The 17,236-nt window shown below is 44.2% G+C and overlaps 2 protein-coding genes across 5 annotated transcripts in view; both read left to right on the top strand.

The window, feature by feature from the left end:
* Positions 1–3,083: 3,083 nt before the first annotated feature.
* ctsa (cathepsin A) lies at positions 3,084–9,199 on the top strand. Of its 4 annotated transcripts, none has more exons than XM_073468411.1 (14): positions 3,084–3,183; positions 4,492–4,655; positions 4,918–5,029; positions 5,125–5,175; positions 5,296–5,382; positions 5,458–5,613; positions 5,713–5,889; positions 6,061–6,152; positions 6,449–6,527; positions 6,609–6,757; positions 6,866–6,941; positions 7,110–7,199; positions 8,377–8,478; positions 8,773–9,199. In XM_073468411.1, the coding sequence occupies exons 1-14, from the start codon at positions 3,145–3,147 to the stop codon at positions 8,854–8,856; spliced, it is 1,458 nt and encodes a 485-aa protein (XP_073324512.1). In that variant the 5' UTR covers positions 3,084–3,144; the 3' UTR covers positions 8,857–9,199. The 4 variants fall into 4 exon arrangements, with proteins under 4 accessions (XP_073324512.1, XP_073324513.1, XP_073324514.1 ...); XM_073468412.1 differs by having other exon boundaries at positions 3,093–3,183; positions 7,113–7,199; positions 8,773–8,944; XM_073468413.1 differs by having other exon boundaries at positions 3,109–3,641.
* Positions 9,200–10,602: 1,403 nt separating this feature from the next.
* Positions 10,603–17,236, top strand: part of ralgapb (Ral GTPase activating protein non-catalytic subunit beta) — a 30,005-nt gene continuing 23,371 nt past the window's right edge. The window contains exons 1-6 of the mRNA XM_073467531.1: positions 10,603–10,758; positions 11,716–11,918; positions 12,158–12,324; positions 12,481–12,655; positions 14,409–14,540; positions 14,934–15,076. Coding sequence (XP_073323632.1) covers positions 10,603–10,758; positions 11,716–11,918; positions 12,158–12,324; positions 12,481–12,655; positions 14,409–14,540; positions 14,934–15,076 — 976 coding nt within the window. The remainder of the gene's footprint in view (positions 10,759–11,715; positions 11,919–12,157; positions 12,325–12,480; positions 12,656–14,408; positions 14,541–14,933; positions 15,077–17,236) is intronic.

The raw sequence follows: 17,236 nt of genomic DNA, 5'->3' as shown, positions 1-17,236 counted from the left end.
ACAGGTGAGTCAGACCTGCTGAGTCGCACTAGTTCACCCCAAACTTGATGTTCATGGATGACGGTTCTCGTCCACATTGTGCTCCTGTGGTCACCATGCATCTCCAGCAGGTTGTCCCTCACATGTCACCAGACTTTTTTTTTTTTATTATTATTATAATCAAAGTTTTTTTGATTTCTATTTTTCACAAGAAACACATAACATACCCATCACATTAACACTTTGCACTATACACGCACTTCACAGCCATCTGGGCAATAAAAACAAAACCAGTAATACGATTACATCACAATAAAAATAAATAATAATAATAGATAAAATAATTAATCTAAAATAAAATAAAAGCAGTGTGGGGGGAATTTCGCATGATAATACTTTCATTATGGGGCACTGGTCAGTTGAAATTGAATAAAATGTAGGAAGTGGGACCAGACCTGGTAGAATTTACCCCTACCATCATTCAATCTTGCAATAAGATCTTCAAAGGAGGCTGCTTCTGTCATCAGCTTTAGCCAGTCCGTGAAACCAGGCCTTACTTACTGTTTTAAGATTATTCTTACAGCTGAGATAAACCCAGCTAGTGCCAGGGCAGATTCTGCTTTGACACCCCTGGAGGTTAAAGGGACCTGTCTCCTAATAGACATAGCTGGGGAGACTCTGGTAATGGCATATCTAACCATTCTCCAATAGTTTAAATAATTTGTTTCCAAAAAGGAAGGACCAGAGGGCATTCCCACAAAAGGTGGAGGTAGGAGCCTGTGTCATTCATACATTTCCAACACAGATTGTCCTTCATCAACCCCATTCTATGAAGTTTGACTGCTGTATAATAATATCTGTGGATAACCTTATATCCCTCACAGGCCACCCTGCATTGAAGACCACCTCGACCATCGATGCACATGGTGGAACACCTGTTTCTGACTACAGGTGGAGTCCTGACAGGCCGACGTCCTGCAGCGTCAACTCAGAGTTAAAGACGCTGCATTGAAGGCAGCAGCCACCGCACACACACACCCACTCCCTCCATCATCAGGCTGATATATGATATCTTTTTTTTTTTTTTAAACTTTATTAGTGAAGACATTTCTTACAAGCAGAATAATTTCCAGCACAAATTCACTTTGTGACTGAGTGAAAACAATTAAGTACAATATAACAAAAGAAAAAACAAAAACAAAAACTGGAAAGCCACAGGAAGGGAAAAAGAAAAGAAAAAAGAATCAATCAATTATAATTTTCTGGGTTAAGAGACTGACACATGCTCGTACAGACACTGTGTCTTTTTAGATTTAATATCTTTCAAGGAGTCAAAAAATATAGAAAGCTTAAAAGAAACAGGAAATGTGGGGAAACATTCATGAATTTACACTTGTGTGTACAATATTTTGCAAGTATTATAAGAGTGTTTAACAGAAATTCTAATGAAACCAAATCTAATATTATTATAGGTTAAAGCTGACAGAGACAGACTGTGTTCTGATCCACTGATGAAACTTTTTCCAAAACAAATCAGAAACATTACAAGAAAAGAAAAGGTGTTCCTGAGTTTCAGTTTTTACAGAAAGTATTTAATCAGCATTAAGCTGAAGGTGCGTCAGCTCCCTGCAGGGGAGATACAGTGACCTTCAGCTTCAGCTGGAACAGAGAACTTCACAGTTACATGTCATTCTCTCAGGTGAAGCATCAGCAACATCTGTTCAACATAAACTCTCTTTTTAAGGGGGAAGGAAACATTCTTTAGAGAGTGAGGATCTTAGAAACTTGTTTTTGCTACATTTATCTGAGAAAAGACAGTCTTGGTTAAATAAAGGGTCCAGTCGAGGTTCTGTCGACTCATGAAGTAAATATCCTTTGATTGGAGCTATAAGAGCTTGTGGCATTAACTACAGCATTATATTCTTTTCTTTAAGTTGTACTTGTTTCTGAATTCTGTAAAATCAAATATATTGCCTCTGTCATCCGTCAAATGTTGAATAGAATAAAAATAATAAAATAAAAAGATTTATTTTTTATTAATATATATCTATTGTTCTAAGTGGTGTATTGTGGGGAGAGAAATTATGTTTAAAGATTAATTTCCAGTAATGGAGGACCTGTTGGTGGATTCAGATAATTTGACTGGTAGTTTACTAATTTCAAAATCACATTTTAGTAAAAGTTCAACACCCCCAAATCCAAATCAATTTTAGTAGGAAGATTAAACCAAAAACTTTCATACTGTTTGATAAAACTCTGCAGTTTTAGGAACCATTCATGGGAGCAAAATCAATCGTATTCAAACCTCCTTCTTCCGTAGATTTAATGACATCATTCTTTCTAATATAGTGGTGTCTGTTGCTCCAAATAAAATTACAATTATTTGTATTAATAAGTTTGATGATGTTATCAGGTATCTCCAGAGAGGATGCTGGGTAAATCACTCTCCACAGATTATAGATCGTCCCTTTGTGACCAAATATTCAAAATGGTTTTGTTCTTTTTCAAAATGTCCTCAAAGTTATTTCTTTCTCTCTCTATTCCTCAAATCCTTGGACATAGTAATGCCTAAATGTTTGACTTCATTTTAAATTGGTATGCCTTCAGTAAATATCCTTTGATTGGAGCTATAAGAGCTTGTGGCATTAACTACATCATTATATTCTTTTCTTTTAAGTTACTTTAAGTTAAGGTACTTACTTACTGTGTTAAGACGTCAGTTCCACGACCTCTGACCTCTGACCTCTGACATGAGTCAGTTTCATTTCTGGTCATTGCTGAAACTGATCTGACTGAAGCATCAGTGACTTATTGATTACTGATTCAGATTCAAACATCTGTGATACTGAGCTGTTCACCTGCCTGTTGTTTCATTGAGATTTATTATGATGATCGATTGATTGATCGATTGATCGATTGATCAAGCAATCAATCATTGATCTGCAGGGGATCGATTGATCGATCAATGTGTCGTCTGCTCTCATAGATTTATAAAGAAGACCTCTTCTAACTGGTCTATTAAAGATGAGTCTCAGTTTCACTTCCTGTTCCTGTCAGATGATTCATTCATGGGCTGGATGGGGGGGGGGGGGGGGGGTCATGTGACCGGCCGCTGTCATGTGACCTCCTGTAGTTGATGATTGTCGGCAGCTGCAGTCACATTAAATGTACCTGCTGAAGGAGAGACCAGGTGCGACAGACGAGGTGAGTTCGTTTCTGACAGAATCTTCATTCAAAACTCCGTTTGATTTTTAGTGTTTTTCAGTAAAAGTGTAATTGTTGTTTCTGTGTTAGCAGTTAGCTTAACGTATTTCCGGTTTATAAAGTGGTGACAGAAGCTGAGCTGTGTGTTTAAACTGTGTGAAGTGAACCTGTTTCAGAAACTGTTTCAGTGAACGGACTCTTCTTCTCTCCGCACGTTCACAAAGAAAATCAGCCACAAAAGTTACTTCCGGTTCGACATCTCGTGTTGTTGTTCTGTTCTGGTCAGTTCGGCTCACAGAAAATCGACTTCACTTCCTCAACATATCAAACATTTAGTCTACAGTCCTGCAGCGCCCCCTGCTGTGACGTTAGGGCGGGAAAACTTCTCTGTTCCTGTTCATGTGTTGGCCACCAAACTCCATTCAAAAATACCACATTTAAACTTTATTCATCACCGGGTGAGTGCGGTGCTTTAAGGAGTGAAGATTATAAACTGTTAGAGTCTAGTGTTGAATTCTACGGAAGCCCTAAAGGGCCATGCATTCATACATTTTATTTCCTCCGTTTCCCGTGATAACGAGTTAATTTCATTTGTTTTCTCGAGATCTCGAGTTATTATCTCAAAATAACAACTGCCGTTTTCCCGAGATAACGGGATAATTTTGCTCCTCTTACGTTGCTACAATGAATGATGTTTCCTGCCATGATTTAATATATTACACTATCCTTTTGTTTTCTCGAGATCTCAAGAAAATGATCCCGTTATCTCGGGAAAACGGCAGTTGTTATTTCGAGATAATAACTCGAGATCTCGAGAAAACAAAATAAATTAACATGAATGTATGAATGCATGGCCCTTTAGGGCTTCCGTAGAATTCGTCTCACAGAAATTAACCATATTATTTATTTTACTAAGATTCACATGTTTTTTGACCTGGGTCCTGTAGCGCCTCCTGCTGTCTGTTCTTCCTCTAATATCACGGGGCCAGGTGTCACTGTGAGCAGCTTCATGGAGGAACTATTTTCTCTCTGCCCAACTCACATACTCACCATATCACTGTGCAGGAGGAAGCAGGAACTTCTCACGGACCAGAGGCTAGCTAACAAAGCTAACTAAGCTAGCTAACATTACAGCTGAGCCGAGCATGACGTCATTAATGTTTACATCCCGAGCACGAGCCTCCGGTCCAGGACCAGATACTTGCTTCCTTCTGCGTGGTGATGCGGTCGAATAGTTCCCACATAAACCTGCTCACAACAAGGTCTGTGGATGTTGTGCTGATGATGTCACTTCCTGTTGTGTTTCAGATGCTGGTGGCGGTGTTGTGTTACTTCCTGTCCTCTCTGCTGGGCGGTGATGCGGCTCCGGCTGCAGACGAGGTGACTTACCTGCCTGGTCTGCAGAAACAGCCGAGCTTCAGACATTACTCTGGATACCTGAGTGTGGCTGATGGAAAACACCTGCACTACTGGTCAGTACCTGAGACACACCTGACACATCTGCATCGTTACACCTGTTGATTTTGTCTCCTCACCTGAACCCTGAACAAACTCAGGTGTGTTATCTGTGAACACTCATCATCGTCACCTGATTTAACGTCACTTGAGCTCTGGTACATCCCCTTTATGTCCAGTGTTGGTACGTCCACCTGAGCCTCTGTACGTCACCTGTACGCCCACCTGGAAGGCTGTCCATCACCTGTCCTTATGTCACTTGAACCTGTTGTTGTTCAGGTTGGTGGAGTCCCAGCAGAACCCGTCCTCTGACCCGCTGGTGTTGTGGTTGAACGGCGGCCCCGGCTGTAGCTCTCTGGACGGACTCCTGACTGAACATGGACCCTTCCTGGTAGGTAACTCCGCCCACCTGACCCACACTCTCCTATGTCAGTGTGATGTCACAGTGGCACCTGCTGACCTCTGACCTCTGACCTGTCATCTCAGATCCAGGATGACGGAGTGACGCTGCAGTACAACCCGTACTCCTGGAACAAGGTCAGTTAACGATTCCCAATATGAACCACCTGCAGGCCGTCATGTGACTCAGGTGGTTTGGTCAGAGGGTTAATGTGGGTGTACATCCTGACAGCTGATTGGTTCACTGTCTCTGAGCAGATTGCCAACATGTTGTACTTGGAGTCTCCAGCTGGAGTCGGCTTCTCGTACTCTGACGATCAGAAATACGTCACCAATGACACAGAGGTCAGTGACTCAGCTCCTGATTGGCTCGCAGGTGTTCTCACCGTCAGGTGTTACAGTGTTTGTTTTTCTCCTCAGGTGTCGATGAACAACTACCTGGCTCTGAAGGAGTTTTTCCGTCTGTTTCCAGAGTTCAGCAAGAATGAACTTTTCCTCACCGGAGAAAGTTACGGAGGAATCTACATCCCGACGCTTGCCGAGAGGGTGATGGAGGACGCCAGCCTCAACCTGCAGGTACACAACAATACTGCGCTGTCCGATCACTGTTAGCTTGAGGGATGCTAACATTAGCCACGTTGTCATGCTAGCATTGCCTCCTTACCTGTCATGCAGGGTGTTGCCGTGGGAAACGGGATGTCGAGTTACGAGCTGAATGATAACTCTCTGGTGTTCTTTGCCTATTACCACGGCCTGCTGGGAAGTCGACTGTGGAGCGAGCTGCAGACATTCTGCTGCAGCGACGGGAAGTGCAACTTCTACAACAACCAGAACCACAACTGCACCACCAGCGTGAGTTTGAACTGGTTTCCTCCGGTCTGAACTGGTCTGACTGATGAAACCAGGTCTTTGTGTTTGAACTGGTTAATCTCACTATCTAAATTAGACCAGTTCAGTCTGAACTGGTTTGAGGATTAAATCCAGTTAAACCAGTTTGTCTCAGGTGTGTTGTTTCCTCTGCAGCTGTCCGAGGTTCAGGACATTGTCTACAGTTCAGGACTGAACATGTACAATCTGTACGCACCTTGTCCAGGTGGAGTCCATCAGAGAGTCAGGTAAACTGTGAACTTTGACCTCTGACTGAGTAACAGTTTTACTGTAGTGACCAGAGTCGTCCTTTTGTTTTAGTCCAATACCGACTGTCAGTGTCAAAACGTCCTGACGTCAAAGATGTGAAGGACAGAATATTTGATGAGACAGATTATAGTTTATAATAACACAGATGGTGGTGTAGTTTATAATAATGCAAGTGGTGATGTAGTTTATTACTGTATAATGCAGGCGGTGATGTAGTTTACACTTCCTGTCGTTGGCACTTGTTGACTTCCTGTCGTTGACTGCTCGTTGTCAGTATTGAACGAGGTGAGCTGGTGATCAGGGATCTGGGGAACTCTTTCATCAACCATCAGTGGACTCAGCTGTGGAACCAGGTGTGTATGACGTCACCTGATGTCTTTAGACTCGCCTGGCAGATGTATAAAAAACAGGTTCTGCTCTGACTCTGTTTGTAGAAGTTACGAGGTCTGGCGTCTCTTCACCTGTCCGTCCGCCTGGACCCCCCCTGCACTAACTCCACTCCCTCCTCCCTCTACCTGAATAACCCATACGTCCGAGCCGCCCTGCACATCAGCTCCAAGGCCCTGGACTGGGTCATCTGCAGGTAACACACCTGTACTCGCCTACACAAAGGTCTGAGCTAGGGCCCTGGACTGGGTCATATGCAGCGAACACACCTGTACTCACCTGTGGCCTGTGCTTTGTGTTGCAGCGCTGAGGTGAATCTGAACTACGGTCGTCTCTACTTGGACGTCAGGAAACAGTACCTGAAGCTGCTTACTGCTCTGGTCGGTGAAAACACCTGTTCTCCTTCTTAATAGTTTTTATCAATAATCAAAAATCACAAACTCGCTGAAAGCTCAGTTCACCTTAAAGAACATGTCTGACCACTGATTGGCTGTGGTGTTCCAGGTGTGTGGGGTGTGTCCTTGTTTAAGGTTTTGTTCTTTCTGCAGAAGTACCGGGTACTGGTGTACAACGGGGACGTGGACATGGCCTGTAACTTCATGGGGGACGAGTGGTTCGTCGAGTCTCTGCATCAGCAGGTACCTTCATATCCAAGTCATTCATCAGTAAGTGGATCCAGCTGCAAAGTCTTGGCGTCGGCTGGTCTTAGGGTTAGGAGGAGCTGTATGTCGGTGTAAGTCACCTCGCTGTAGGCGTCTGGTTTACCAGTGCTGGTTTGTTTTCTGTGGCATTGCTGAGTGGGGACTGGGGAGCGACTGTACTCTGGAAGCAGACAGTAAGAGAAGGAGGTTAGATTATCTTAGTAACTCACAGTAGCCACAGATATGAAATTGATTTTATGTATAAAAAAGTTTGATCACCACAACACTGTAGCCGACTGTAACTTGGCCCCCAATCTACTGCACTTCTGAAGGAACTGCAGCATTCATAAACCAAATAAATTGTATTTATTCAGCCCCAAACTACAATCACATTGCCTCAGCGAGCTTTACAATCTGTACAGCGAGTGAAATCCTCCGTCCTCAGACAATCGATTGGAGTGAGGAGAAACTTCATGAAGAGCCACAGAGGAGGATCCCTCTACAAAATATATAACATAATGTTTCCAATGTGTTGCTGCAGTCTGCACACATGTAGCCTACTTCTGGCACAATATAGCATTAGGTAGCTAGCTAGCTGAAATTAGCTTCGGTGCTGTAGAATCATAGGTTTAAACGTTGTCAACATGTTGGTTTCAAGAGTCAGTGTATGAGTAATTCCCTTTTAAAGGTCAGCTAGCTCGCTAGCCCTGTAGCTGCTCAACACAGAAGTCAACAAGGCCCAGTTAGCTTGTGTTAGCTTGACTGAAGCTAAATAAGCAGATGCTACACCCTTGTTTGAAGTAGGTGATAATTCAAGTAGCTGGCTCGCGTGACATCTTGGTTGTTCAGTATTACACATGCTACGTGTTGTACAACAGTAATTTTACATCTGGACGTGAAAGTCTTGCAACTGCTCATCTCCAGAAATGGTCCGCCATGTCTTTATTTCCTGTTCGGATCCGGGGGGCGGAGTCCAGATTTGGAAATCCCTATCCGGTCAGATTGGGATCACTATGATCCAATCTGCCAGTGTTTTGAAATACTCAGACAAAGTCAGTGAGATCATTTGGAGCTTTGACTGAGAAAAGGGAGGTTTCGTGTTCCGGATCGTCCGGATCCACATTACAAGTTTTGAAACCCCGCCCCCAGGTGTATTAACCTCAGTGTGTCTCAGGTGGAGGTTCAGAGGCGTCCGTGGCTCTACGATGATGATGACGGTCGGCAGGTCGGCGGCTTCGTCAAAGAGTTCGACAACATCGCCTTCCTCACTGTCAAGGTAAACATCTTCATCATCAGCTGACCCTCAGTGACCCTGTGATGTCATCTTTGTGTGTTTTTGGGGGTGGGGCTTTGCTGCTGTTCACCTGTCTGTATAGTTTGTATCATCAGGGGTGTGTTCCGCCTCGCATACTTTTTCTTTCAGTACGTACTGCAGCTCCCTCGCAGTGTGACGTATGTTTCACTGAGCCAGAGGACTGTGGTCAGAACTGTCAGAGTATTTAGTGTGGGTACTGAAACGCAGGGCAGGTTTTAACTCTGCTGCTGACCTTTGACGACTCTCCTCCTGCAGGGTTCTGGTCACATGGTTCCATCTGACAAACCAATCGCTGCCTTCGCCATGTTCTCCAGATTCATCAAGAGACAACCATACTGACACCTGACTCTCTGCCCCGGTCACCTGACTCTCTGCCCCGGTCACCTGACTCTCTGCCCGGGGTCACCTGACCTGAGTCACCTTCATGCTTCTGTACTTTAATTTGATCTGATTATTTTTTTTTTTTTTCTCACTGCCAACCAATCAATACAGCTCTGCTCTGTGTTGCCTGGCAACAGGATTATTGTTGCAGGAAATTAAATGAACCTCAGCCAATCACAGCACTTCTCCTGGTGACTCACTCTACTGGTCAACATGTGGTTGTCATGAAAATGAGCACTGCCGTCAGTCTGTACTGTTTTTTTTAATGTGAAGCTGATTTTAAATAAAGTTCGATCTTCAACTCGCCTTTTTCATTTTCATACGACAGAACAGACGAACTACAGCGAGAGCTGAAGCTGATTGTGTCATTATTGATTAACCAATAATTAATCTGGTGATTATTTTCTGTTGTCATTGAGGTGAATATGGAGGATCTGATTGTTTTTCTGAGCACAGTAACTCTTTACAGGAAGTCCAGCAGTTTGAACTTTGCTGATTTTCTTCCAGCTTTGTATCTCTGTTAGTTTATACAGATGAATAATGTAAAACTTCTTCTACTTAGCCTGCACCCTCGTATTTTAAAAAAATATTTGTGTTTCTGCTTTAGAGACAGACCCGTTTGTTGCAAGGGTCATATTTACTGTAGTGAACTGCTCCTTTAAAGGACCCTGATCATTCTGCATTTTGCCTCTTGGCCGCCAAATGAAAAAGTCTGGGCTCCAGAATAAATACAGATATTTCAGTGTGAATTATTTAGATACATCAAGATGACATGAGGGAAACATTTCATTTATTAAGCGAACTCTTATCTAAAGCAACTTACAATAAATTCATTCGAACATGTAAATACAACAGAAACATAAGATTCATGTGAGAACACAAACTCATCAAATAAAAACTGATTCAAGTGTAGAAACGTTTTTTTTTTTCCTTTCACGAGCCAACATGCAGCGAGTCTTCAGTCTGAACTCATTAAACTGACACGTTAGATCCTAACAGCCTGACAGTCTCAGCTCAGGGAGAAGAGCTCATTGAACTGAGACCTGAAGTTTCAGAGTAGACCCTGAAGGCAGCAGCAGGAGGTGAGTTCAAGTTCAGAGTTTTGACTTTCAGAGTGACTGTGTGTGTTAGTTCACCTACAGAGCTCACCTGGACTCACCTGTGCAGGTAAGACACTTCTCTTCATTCTGAGACATTAAATCAGTGTGAACATCAGAGACACATTGACTTCAGTTGGTTTAAACCAGTTTGTAAACTGTAACAGACTGAAGAAAACTCAAACCATAAATCTCTCCACTGTTTTTCTCTCATATTAACTTCAATCCAAAAATGGTCGTCAATAATGTTGACAAAAAGAAGTATTAAAAATGAAAGTGAACTTTTATAAAGTGAAGTTAAAACTTATTTACATTTCTGTTCAGACATTAAGGATGACGTCATCATCAGCCTGTCTGACCTGCAGTATTGTTGCAGTAAATTAATGTGACGGCTGCTCAACAGACTCGGTTTACATATAAAACATGTCAGTTAAAGTATTTACATGTAAATAAGAGTCCAGCAGCATCAGTGGAAATACGTTGTTCTGATAATAATTACACTTCGATCACATTTAGTTTTCATTAACAGATTTTATGAAAAAAATATTTGACATCATCATAAAGTTCTTTATTGTCTGTGGACGACAGTTACAGTGATTGGCGGGCCATGGACCAATCACTGTCCAGTGGGCGGGGCCATGTGAGCGTGCTCAGTTGCTTCCCGCCCTCAGTGGGCAAAGATGTTGTTGTGGCTGTGGTAAAGCCCCTGGGAGCCGCCCTGGGAAACCCCGACACCTGCAGCCTGCTTCACACAGACAGACAGGTGTGTGTGTGAATGTGTGCCTGTATGGAAACTTCCAGGTGTTGATGTGTAATCAGTCAGTGTTTGAGTTTTAAATCATTGACTGTGTTCACTGAATGAACTCTCAGTTATATCAGTGAGGGTGGACAAAATAACAGAGACGCCTGTCAGGTTGGACACTGTGGCTGTGTCCAAATTCAGGGGCTGCATCCTTCAAGGCCGCGGCCTTAGCGGTCCACGAAGGCCGCGGCCTTCGGAGAGACCTTGAAGGCTACATTCACCGTTGTTAAATGGGACGGTCTAGCCTTCGGAGTATTTCCTGGTTGCGTCACCAGGTGTTCATGCATTAAAGTCTGTTTTGGTTCAAATCTATCAAACGTGTACATTTATTTGTGTGTGTACAATGTGTCAAATCTGAATTGAATTATCAACATTACAAAATAAACATGAACCCATTGGTGAATAACAACTATATTTACCACAGCATCACCAGCTTCACGTATTTTAACTGAAAGTTAAACTTTGGAGGTTTTATAGTCCCTTGATGTTTAACATATCTGGCGTTGGATGTTCAAATGAGTAAAAACCGAGTATAAACCCATTATTTAAATTTAAATGTCATGTCTGCGCCACTTGATGTCGCCATTTTCTCTTGCTTCCTCTTCTGTTTCGGGACTGAGCAGCGGTGCGCAAAGGATCTTGGGATATGTGAGGCCGCGAAGGATAGTAGCGGTGCGTACTCCTAAACGAGGGTGGGGAAGGCTGCATTTGTGGGCTGCATGTGGCGCAGCCTTCGAATTTGGACAGCCTTCGCGCAGCGTTGTGACGTAATTGGCCTTCAAATGCGCCCTTCCTGGGCTGCAGCCCCTGAATTTGGACACGGCCTGTGACCTTCATGAGGATGAACACGAACTGAAGGTGACATCACAGCAGCCACACACTGTGATTGGTTAACATAACATCCCTGTGTGTTCTCAGGTGAAGTGGACGATGGAGGTGTTGTGTTACGGTTTGACTCTCCCATTGGATGGAGACACTGTCAAACTGTGTGTGGACGTCTACACTGATTGGCTGATGGCCCTGGTTTCCCCCAGAGACTCCATCCCTCCACCAATCAGCAGAGAGCCCGACCTGTACGTCCAGCAGATCCTCCGACACCTGTTCAGCCTTTTCATGCCCAGGTAGACTGTCACACCTGGACTGAGGCTGGAAAAGATTGGATGTCACAGTGGCCTTCAAAATAAAAGCCAGAATTTTACTTTTAATGTCAGCGTGTTTATTAATGTAAACAGACATCTGCTGTAGCTAACGAGCACTAGCTTAGCTGAGCTGCTGGGTTAGGGTCAGGGTTAGAGGGTTAGAGTTAGGTAAGACACAATCAGCTTTAGTTTTCAGGCTGTTTTCTCCCCCCCCCCCCCAGGTCAGACCAGGTGAGTCCGGTCTACCTGTCTCTTTGTCAGCAGGTGTTGTGTGCAGTTCAGTCATTGGCCAGAGACAGCGCTGTGATGAGCAGAGACACCTGGGAGACTCTGCTGCACTTCCTGCTCCGCATCAATCACACACTGCTGGCTCCACCCACCACTACAGGTGAGCCGGTAACCCCGCCCCTTTCTGTCATCATCTGTCTCTAACCTGTCTGTTTCTCACCTGCCTGTTTTCACCTGTTTATTTTCACCTGTCTGTCTCTCACCTGTGTTTTCACCTGTCTCTCACCAATGTGTCTCTCTGCAGGTGTTGAGTCAGAGCAGCTGTCTCACCTGTCGATGGCGGTGCTGTTTGAGATGTGGTTGCTGTCTTGCTCCCGGTGTTTCCCGTCTCGCTCTCTCTGGTTGATGGGCCGACAGATGTTGAGCAGCTGGAGACATCAGCCTGCAGTGGTGGAGCAGTGGTGCCGAGTCATCACCGCCCTGACCTCCAGGTAAACAACCTGAAAAACAAACAAACAAACACAACCCAATAAACACACAAACATGTTTTGGTTTGCTTTGTTTGTTTGTTTGTCAGCAGGATTACAGATAAACGTCTGTCTGGATTTTCATGACACTTAGTGGAAGTGTGTATCATGTGATGAGGAAAAACTGGAAAAAATTAATAAATATAAATAAAATCTGAGTATCAGCATATCCAGACATAATCCTGATAGTTTTATAATTATATCTTCTGTACATCGTCTGGTTTGTGTTTGTGTGTTCAGGTTGTTGCTGCTGACCTTCTGGTTTGTTTACTTAACAATAGACTGATTATAAGGAGAGGTGACCTCACAGTCTACTGAGTCTACTGATACAAAACAAGATGAAATTTTACTTTATTTACAACAAACTGCGACTTTCTTGATTTTGAAAGACTGTGAAAGAGACAATGACAGTGGGGGAGCAAAACCGGCTCAAGGCTAGACGTCAGTTAGCACCAAAGCTAACCTACAGGACATGTTTGTTGGCTTGGCCTGGTGGCTAAGCTAACAAACACAGATGTCAATTATGCCCTGTGAGGACTGTGCACTACTTAATATAGCAAACAGAAAGATCGCTCCCTTAAGGAGGAGAACTCCAGAAGAAAGATTCTCTCCTGACCAGCCTCATGGATGTGGCTGCCAGACAGTTCAAACTGATTGCCTCTTTCAGTGCTGCCATCCAGGACACAGCTCTGTGGGACCCTCCACCTGTCCATGGCCTTTCTCCTGCTCCATAGCAAACCACCAGTCGTCCTGGGCCAAAGTAGTTGTCCGTGGTCGCAAGAGAGACATTGACGGGGCTCCCTTACCCCCTCGTATAAGCCTCTCCAAGCGCTACGCGACTCTGTGAAACAACAGCTCGGTCCATCCAGCTGATGCTTCTGCGGTCCGGACTTGTCCCGATCTGGACCATTTTCTGAGGACGGCATCTGCTGACACTGCTGCTTCACCTCCGCTGGTGGCTCCACTGGTGGAGGCTTTCCCTTGCTGGTGATAATCGTTGTTCTGGTGGCTCGCTGCTCCACTGTGCGGCCGGATCAGTGGCCCTCATCCCCGGCAATGACCTTCGCTTCCTGGCTTAGGATTCTGATGTGCTCAGACTTCCTTGCCCTGTACCAGCAGGGAATCCCCTCCCCGCTGCCTCACCGCAACACTTTCCTGCTCGGTTGCCCTTTCTCAGTCGGCAACCTCAACACACAGTGCCAAAACGGATTGTGCACTTTCTTACCCCGACAACCCACAGTCATCACCTCCTCATCCTCTCTTCTCCCCAGCTACATTTATAGTGGGGGACTCTTATTTTTCAATGCAACCACTCACTGCTATCCTGGAGCTGCAGTCCCGGTCATCCCAGATAAGCTCCTGGGGCTGCTGTGCTCACTCCTGTCCTCAATAAACTAGGTGATTGTTCATGTGGGGACCAACGATGCAGCTCATCAGCACTCAGAGCTGACCAAAAAGGATTTTAACAACCTTTTTAAATTTTTTTTAAAAACTGTGGAAAGTCTGTTTTTAGCCCCAGCCCCCTTCTGACACTGGCCCCTTGACCAGAGCGATTTACCATAATCCTCTACCTGAACACCTGGCTCCAACCCACCTGCAAAGCCCATCCATGACCCTCTGGTTGTTTCTGTGGTCAGATTGCTGATGCTGACCTTCTGGTTGTTGTTTGTGTTCAGATTGCAGCTGCTGACCTTCTGGTTTATATCTGTGTGTTCAGGTTGTTGCTGCTGACCTTTGGTCCATCCTTCCCTCACTTTAAAGTCCCAGATGAAGATGCTGCGCTGATCCCTGCAGACATGGATGACCAACGAGTGTCTCACACCTGGTTCAGGTTCCTGCATCTGCTCAGGTAACATTTATTACCGGTATTGACATCAAACTGGTTTAAAGTTTTTATTCATGTTGTGTTCTGGAAACATTTGTTTATCAAATTCCATATTTAAAGAGTGACGTTTATTGTTCAGCTTCATGTTTTAAAGTCACTTCATGAAAAATATTTCCATAACTCTCAGCAGTCTCTCAGTTAGACCTGTAGACAGCAGTGATGGACCTGCTGACTCTGTTCCATATCTTTGATTCAGCTGCACAGTGATTAACAGACTGATGAAGATAAAGATGTTTTTATCTTATGTCTGTTTGTCATCCTGACATGTGTTTTCTTTTAAATCTGAGGATTAAGTTTTGTCGTTTTTATTGACACTCAGGACCACCAACCACATCCCTAAAATAATTCTTCTTCCAGTAATCCAGTGGACCTCAGTCGCCATGTGGTTGTTGGTTCGACTCCATCCCGTCAGGAGGAGGCATTAAGAGGAGACAGCCGGCTGCCAAAAATCTTCTTTAGAGCCATGAGAGGAGTCAGCACACTGGTTGATGCCTTCCTGGGTACACTGACCTCTGATACCCACCTGACCTCTGACTGGCACCCTCTACACACACCTTGCACCTTCGTGTATTTGTCATTTTACAACACATGGTTGTACAACAGAATGATGGAGTGTTGATGATGAGTCTCAGCCTTGGGAATGAAGCTGCTCTGTAGACTGGTGGTATGGCAGTGGATACCTCTGTATCTTTTGTCAGATGGCAGCAGGGTGAACAGACTGTGGATGGGATGGCTGTTGTATTTCAGACATTTCACCTCACTGACATCACTGATGCTCTGTAGATGGTACCAGAGATGTTCTGGGCAGTTTCAATCCGATTGTTCTCCATGCACCACTCTGCAAGATTTTTGATTTCCTCCCAATATGAACTCTCATCATTGTTAATAATGTGGCAGATGATGATGGTGTCCTCTGTGGTTCTGAAAGTGTACTGGTGAGGGTCCAGGCTGGCGGGGATATTGTCTTTATGTGCTGGAGAAGCAGTTCCTCTCACACTTCATCAGGATGGGGGTGAGAGCTACAGGGCTGTCGTCATTAAGACTCCACACAGCAGACTGTTTAGGAACAGGAATGATGATGTCTGGAGGCAGGAGGGAACAGTCTGCTGTAAGACATGTTAAAAATGGCAGTAATAACATCAGCTAGTTGATCGGCTCATGTTTTTAGTACAAGGCCAGGTAAATTATCTGGACCAGCAGCGTTATTTATATTCACTCTCAGCAGGAGTTTACTGACAGTGTCCGGTCCTCTGGAGGAGGAGCAGACTTCACAGCTGAGTCTGTGTTGAGGGGATCAAAGTGAGCATTAAATGTGTTCAACTCATCCGGCAGCGTGGCCTCACACATGATCCTGCTGCTGTAGCTTGTGATGTTCTGGATCTCCTGCCACATATCTTTAGTGCTGTTGGTGTTGAGGTCCTCTCCAGTCTCTGATGATGTCTCCTCTTTGCCTCCTTGATGCGAGCTTTCATCCTTACAGGCTGGGCACACTGGATGCCAGTGTACCGTGTGGTGGCTTTGTTACCGAGCTGCTGCAGCTCACTTGCATGTTTGTGTTCAGATAGGCCATGTTGCAGCTGCTTTGCTGCAGCTCCTACCCCTAGCCCTAACCCGAACCCTAACCCTAGGGGTAGGGAAAGGGAGTGCACAGGAAAGTAACTGCCCCTCACCTGTTGTGTGTATTCTCTTCATGTCTGTGACATATTCTACAGACATTAAAACTGTTGTAAAACGCTGGTATGATGTCCAAATGGCTGTCAACAATTTTTGCTGAGAACAGCACACGTGCCGAATCTCTAGATCAGGGGTCAGCAACCTTTAATTTAATTTAATTTTTTTAAATTTAATTTTTAATTTAAGATCCCTTCTAATCCCACAATGGGGAAATTCTCTTTTTCACCCACATTACACACATATGCACACACACACACACACACACACACACACACACACAGTGTATAGAGGAGATGAGTGAAGGGGCTGCCACATGCACGGCGCCCAATGAGCAGTGTTAGGGGTCGGTGCCTTGCTCAAGGGCACCTCAGCAATGCCCAGGAGGTGAACTAGCATTCTCCATCACTATGGCTTTACGATCAAAAGAGCCATTTTTGCCCCCGTCCCTCGCCAAAAAAATATGTCTGGAGCCGCAAAACATATTTGTGTCTTATAATGAAGGTAACACGGCCTAGAAAGTCTAAATTAGCCTATCAAGATTATTAATCAGCCTCAATGAGCGGTCATTTATATTCCACATGATGTGGCATCTCTTCAGTGGGCTACTTATGCTACAGTATAAGGTACTTGAACTTTGCATTTCCATTTCAATGATGCCATGTTTTGGTGCATTTATGAAATAGAAGAACTAACCTACAATAAATAGAAATAGAGTAGCAATACAGAACTATACATGCAGACCTACTTAAGTCCTCCCTGTGTTTGTGAAAATGTACAAAATAAAAAGTAGCCTCTTTTGATAATAAATAAAACACACAGTGGCAGGCAGTAAAAGTAAAAAAAAAACACAGGACAGTTTAAATTTATTTTAGTCCATTTCAGTGTGAGTTAATCCTTCTTTTTTATCCTCGGCCACATACAGAATCAACCCTCGGGCTTGAGCATTAAACACAATGTGTTAACTCAGGATCATTCAATTAATCACA

This window comes from Pagrus major, chromosome 6, assembly GCF_040436345.1.
Source record: "Pagrus major chromosome 6, Pma_NU_1.0".
Classification (NCBI taxonomy): Eukaryota; Metazoa; Chordata; class Actinopteri; order Spariformes; family Sparidae; genus Pagrus; species Pagrus major.
The sequence above is the reverse complement of the archived record's forward strand: the minus strand, read 5'-3'. Positions and strand labels throughout refer to the sequence as shown.

Excerpts from the sequence above, each read along its gene's own strand:
- ctsa (XM_073468410.1), top strand. The coding sequence starts at position 4,405 with ATGCGGTCGAATAGTTCCCACATAAACCTGCTCACAACAAGGTCTGTG. Across the intron at positions 5,614-5,712 it reads ACGCCAGCCTCAACCTGCAG|GGTGTTGCCGTGGGAAACGG; the intron begins GTACACAACAAT and ends CCTGTCATGCAG. Across the intron at positions 6,528-6,608 it reads GGACTCAGCTGTGGAACCAG|AAGTTACGAGGTCTGGCGTC; the intron begins GTGTGTATGACG and ends CTCTGTTTGTAG.